This window comes from Plasmodium gallinaceum (genome assembly GCF_900005855.1).
Source record: "Plasmodium gallinaceum strain 8A genome assembly, contig: PGAL8A_v1_94, whole genome shotgun sequence".
Taxonomy (NCBI): Eukaryota; Apicomplexa; class Aconoidasida; order Haemosporida; family Plasmodiidae; genus Plasmodium; species Plasmodium gallinaceum.
The window spans coordinates 124,484-130,243 of record NW_021628259.1 but is presented as its reverse complement, the minus strand read 5'-3'; the positions used below and the strand labels follow the sequence as shown (position 1 = coordinate 130,243).

Genomic DNA, 5,760 nt, shown 5'->3' with positions numbered 1-5,760 from the left:
CCAATACATACACTATTCAAATCATTTTAATATAATGTAATATCGATATTAAATATAAGACACTTTAATATTTTACATATTTTTACTAGTAAGAACAACTTCTACATATAGTATTAAAAAATTATAAATCATAAAAAATGTACTTTTATTAAATTTATGAGTATTTTTTAGAGAAAAATTAGTGTTAAAATATTAAAAATTATAGTATTTATACACACCACTTTTTATTAATAATACGTCAAAGATTCTAACAAATTAAATTTAAAAAACATAAATTCTTATTAAAATTCTCCACTAATTTTTACAAAGATGCCTTATGAAATTTAACCTTTTAAGAAAAAAGTTATATTAGGAAGGTACAATTATTGAATTAATTTATGCTTTTTAATAAAAGGCTTCATTAATCATTTTGGTAATAAAAAGGAATAGCTATACGAAGAATACGTAGTTGATAACGCAAACGAAAAAAAAAAAAAAATTATTGAATTTTTTTTTATTATTTTTTTAATAAATGGAGATACGTAAAAAAAGAATATATTCATTTTTTTTAAAAAGATTTAATGAAGGAGAGAAAATTGCTAAAATAAAAATCGGGAATAAGATTTAGTACCAATAAAAATGGTATCTTAAATAGATAAAAGATATTTAGATACAAAAGAGTTTAATTTGCATAATATTTATATTTTTAATTTGTGAGACAAAATTTTATACATATAACCATAAAACTTTTACGTAATTAATATTCATATAATTAATTTGCATTTTTACTAATTGTTAATGTTTGTTAATTCAACAGAAATATATTTAAATTTCTGAACATAACTCATAACAATGAAATAAATAAATTACAATTAAATAATAATCTTTATTCAATAAGGATTTAAATTTTTAATAAATATAAGGATTCTTATTTTGTAAATAATGCCTATTGAAATCAAAGAATGAGGAACGAAGTAGAGCACATAATTAAGAATTACTCGTTCAACGCATATAAAAATATATATAAATACAACAAAATCGTAGAGTTAAATCTACATGCTCTTTATTAATTTGTTTGTTCAGTACTCTAGCAAAGACATCTAACACCCAGTTAATAAATCAATACTATACAAATGAGTTACCTAAATTTCGTAAGTAAAATGAAAAATAAAAAAGCGTGCTATAAATATATAAAACTAAAAATAAAAAAGAAAATAAACACATTGTAATAATAATCAACACTTATCAAATAAATATATAAAGGCAAAAAAAAAAAAAATAAATAAATTTTTTTTGTATTTAATTAGAAGATTATAATAATATATATGCAAAACGTTATTTTACAATTCTGTTTTATCTTTATTTATCATAATTTTTATATCACAATAAAAAGGCATTCTTCTGAATTTTATAAGAAAAAACCTATTATATTTAACTAAATATATATTTTCATATTCAGTAAATAATATTTATATTAAATTTGAAACTGATAAGTATTACTCGTAAAAAAGTAAATTTATAAAAATGTATTTTTAGAATAAATTAAGTAACTTTTTCAAAAAAAATAATTTTTTTTAAAAAATATTTTTACTGTAAATATATGATTAAAAAAATAGTATTTTTTTTTTTTTTTTAAATTGTAATTAATTTATTTGACTTTTAAATGTGATTTTTATAAGATTTGTTATTATAATTTCTTTAAAGTAAATAACTATTTTCACTTTTTCCTTTGAATTTAATTACTTAATAAATTTTTTATTTTTTTTCAAATATTTTAAAAAGTAATTTTTTTTAAAAAATTGATATAACAAAAAATAAATATATGTATATATTGTGTAAATATTTATCATTAATAAAAATAAAAAAAAAAGAATTAAGATAAAAAAATGTTTAATAGAAAAATCAAAAAATGTTATATTTAAAAGAAAAATATTCATAAACAAAAATTAGTTTTATATTAAGTGAAAAATTGTGACAACTGTAGTGTACTGCATGATAAATACATGCGTTTAAAATTTTTAATTTATAGAGTTTTTTTTTCTATTTTTGATGGAGATATATCTATATAATATATGAAGATTTATTTTTTGTAAATCATAATATACTGTATATAAAATAATTTAAAGTACGACATAATTCACAGAAATTGGTAGTTTAGAAAAAAAGAATAAAAAAATCCTTTAACATTAAATGTATATCATTTATAATTTTTATGTGAATTAAATTAAAAATATTTAATTTTTTTATATAATTTAAAGATAAATAAAATTTTAATAAGATATTTTCAAAATAACTTTATCCGATTTATTATATTTTTTATGTATTTGTTAATTAATATTATTATTTTATTTTTTAAAGAATTAAGAATATTATTCCTATCTAAAGAAACCATAATATCATATGTAATAATAAAAAATTAGAAATTACATTTCTCATATAAAAATTATTTCCTATTTTTTAAATTTTAGAAATTAATGTAAGTTATAATAATATCTAGATTAATATTACTAATCCATAATTTAGTATTATTCAGAATTGAAACAGTTTTACACCTGAATTTACAACTTCCACTTGAATATTATTTAATAAATATATTAATATGAAAACGTTAACTTTATATTTAAAAATTACTACATTCCTTCTTTTAATATGGATGTATCAATGTTTTTATAACGTAAGTTAAAATTTTTACAAAAAATATACATATAGATATATTCTATTTCTAATTCTTTTTAACATTCCATTTGATTTACTATTCTAACAAAAGAAACATTCCTTTAAAAAATTTTTATTTAATCCATAGTGTGATTCCTATAAAACATTGATTGATAAATATATATTGCAAACAAAAAATAAGTTAAAATATGAAAGAATATTAACAGAGGGTAACACAGAAGGAAAAGAGCAAACAAACGCTCAAGGAGGTCTAAAAGAATGTCCATTAGATAGTGAAAAAAAAGAAAGTATGGATCCGGATAAATACAAGAATCCGTGCGATCCACGTAATAGAGTCAATACTCCATCATTGTTCGAGAGATTTAATAAAAAAGCAAAAGAAATAGACCCTAAATTGAGAAACCAAGAATTGAATATTGAATTGAGTAAAATTTCACATGACAATGTTAATCCATTTTCAAAAATTTATGAACGAAATATTCCAGATGAAGGAAGACAAATATTAATTCTTAGTAATACGCAAGATCACTCAGAATTAAAGAAATTATTAGACGTATTTAAGAGTGAGATAAGAGACAATGAAGCAGAATCCGAATTTAAGAAAGAAGTGAGAGACAATAGAACAGAATCCGAATCTGAGAAAGAGATGAGAGACAATAAAACAGAATCCGAAACTGAGAAAGAGATGAAATACAATAAAACAGAATCCGAATCTAAGAATGATATGAGAGACAATATAACAGAATTCAAATGGAGTAATGAGATGACAGACTATGAAACGGAATGCGAATCTGAATCTGAGAATGAAATGAGAGAAAATAAAAAAAAAAAAAAGAAATCAAATATTTTGAAATTTCTTTTTTGTTGTTGTTATAACCATTAAGAGAAAAAAATTAATGTTTTAACAGAGAATATAGGATTATTAATGCACAAGATTTACTTAAAAAAAAGAAAAGTTAATATTTTGTCTAAATTTTTTTTATAGAGATATATTTTATTTTTTATAAAAAGCAAAATTAAATGAGAAAAATTTTTTAGAAAGAAAATGTTTCATGTGAATATTTTTTAATTTTTAAGACTAATTTTTTCATTAAGTAATATTAATATAATTAAATTTTTTTTTTATTATTTATGTATTTTAATTATTTTTCAAAGCAGTGATCTAAATTACTGAAAATTACTTATAAAAAGCAATAAATATTTTGTGCTTAAAAATTAACAATCAATGAGAATATGTGTTTTTAATAAAAATACATAATTTTTATCAAAGTAAATTCACAATGAACCGCATTATTGTAGTTTATTTGTTTATATCATTAGTATTAGATTTAAAATCCATTTAATTACTAGAGAAAACTCCATATTCTCTTTAATAATTTCTTCTTCATTACTCTAGCAAATTCATTGAATGATAATTTAATAAATTAAAAATGTAAATTATGGAAAGTAAATAAATCAGGTAGTAAATGTAGAGGTGATTTATTAACTGAGTGTTCGCTGACTTTATTAGAGTACTGATTTATTAACTGGGTGTTCGGTGACTTTGCTAGAGTACTGAACAAAAAAATTAATAAAGAGCATGTAGAGATGCCTCTACGATTCTTGTATATTTATATATATTTTTATTTGTTTTGAACGAGTGATCTTTAACTATAATCTACTTCGTTCAGCATCCTTTTATTTCAATAAGTATTTATTTACTTTAATAAAGATCCTTATTTTAATTAAAAATTTAAATACTTATTAAACATTAATAATTAATTAATTATAATTACTATTTTATTTGTTATGAGTTATATTCAGCAATTATTTTATATTGCTGTTGAATTAACAAACAAACAATTATTAACAAAAACAAAAAAATTATATAAATATAATTACATGAAAATTTTATTGTTATATGCATAAAATTTTCTTTTGCAAAATTCATCATAAAAATACTTCATTTAATTCCTCCATTTCCCAAAAAAAAAAATCTTTTTTTTTTTTTCTTTTTTTTTTTTTTTTTATTCTCCTAGTAACAAATATTTTAAAAAATTGATTTTTTTTAATCAATTTTTTTCCTGACTATTTTTACATTTTTTTTTATCAAATTTTTTTTTCTGACATTCTTTGTACTTTCTTTTTAAGAAGTACAAAAAAAAAAAAAAATCATAAATTTTTTTTATTTTTGTATGTGTATGCATGACCAACTTCATATACTTCATTTAACTAGTCCTTTTATTTTCCAAAAAGTTTAATGAAGCCTTTTATATACCACAAAGTCACCGACACCCAATAAATAAAGCAATGGTTTAGGGTTATAACGCCGATGTTTTCCTTGTACCTGAATAGAAACTTTGTATTTGTTGTTAGGTTCCATGATTTTATTTTTTTTTTCAAGAGTCTTGTTTTATTTCTTAATACTTTTTCGAACTCTTTTTTATTTTCCTTATCTTTTAAGTTAGGTGTTTTAATAAAATTCTGAATAATTTCTTTATTCCAATTCTCTAATTCATCCTCCTTTACTTCGGGTTTAACTTCCATGATATATATATGTTTATCCTTTTTTTTTTATTATGACATATCCTAATTCGTCCATTACTGCTCAATAAAAGGCTTCATTAACCTTTTTGGTAATAAAAAGGATTAGCTATATGAAGAATACGTAGTTGGTTTTGCACAAGCGGAAAAATAAAAAAAAATAAAAAAAAAAAAAAAATTATTAAATTTTTTTTATTTTTTCTTTTAATAAATGGATATATGTAAAAATAAATATATTTATTTTTTTTAAAAAGATTTTATAAAAGAGAGAAAATTGGTAAAATAAAAATGGAGAGTAAGATTTAGTACCAATAAAAATGAGATCTTAAGGAGATAAAAACATTTACACATAAAAGAGTTTAATTTGCATAATATTTATATTTTTAATTTGTGAGAGAAAATTTTATATATATGACAATAATATTTTCGCGTAAATAACATTTATATAATTAATTTGCATTTTCACTAATTGTTTATGTTTGTGGTTAATAAAAAGCTTCATTAACCTTTTTGGCTATAAAAGGACTAGCTATGTGGAGAATACATAGTTAGTTGTGCTAACTAAAAAAAAAAAAAAAAAAA

At 19.6% G+C, this 5,760-nt stretch overlaps 1 protein-coding gene across 1 annotated transcript, besides 2 other annotated features; it reads left to right on the top strand.

Moving 5' to 3' along the window:
- Nucleotides 1–562: 562 nt before the first annotated feature.
- Nucleotides 563–1,103: a repeat region.
- Nucleotides 1,104–2,578: 1,475 nt separating this feature from the next.
- Nucleotides 2,579–3,538, top strand: PGAL8A_00327100 (fam-g protein; the record flags this gene model as incomplete). Its single annotated transcript, XM_028672296.1, has 2 exons — nt 2,579–2,653; nt 2,783–3,538. 2 exons carry the CDS (start codon nt 2,579–2,581, stop codon nt 3,536–3,538), a joined length of 831 nt encoding a protein of 276 aa, XP_028528863.1.
- A 632-nt stretch (nt 3,539–4,170) lies between these two features.
- Nucleotides 4,171–4,748: a repeat region.
- Between the last annotated feature and the right edge of the window lie 1,012 nt (nt 4,749–5,760).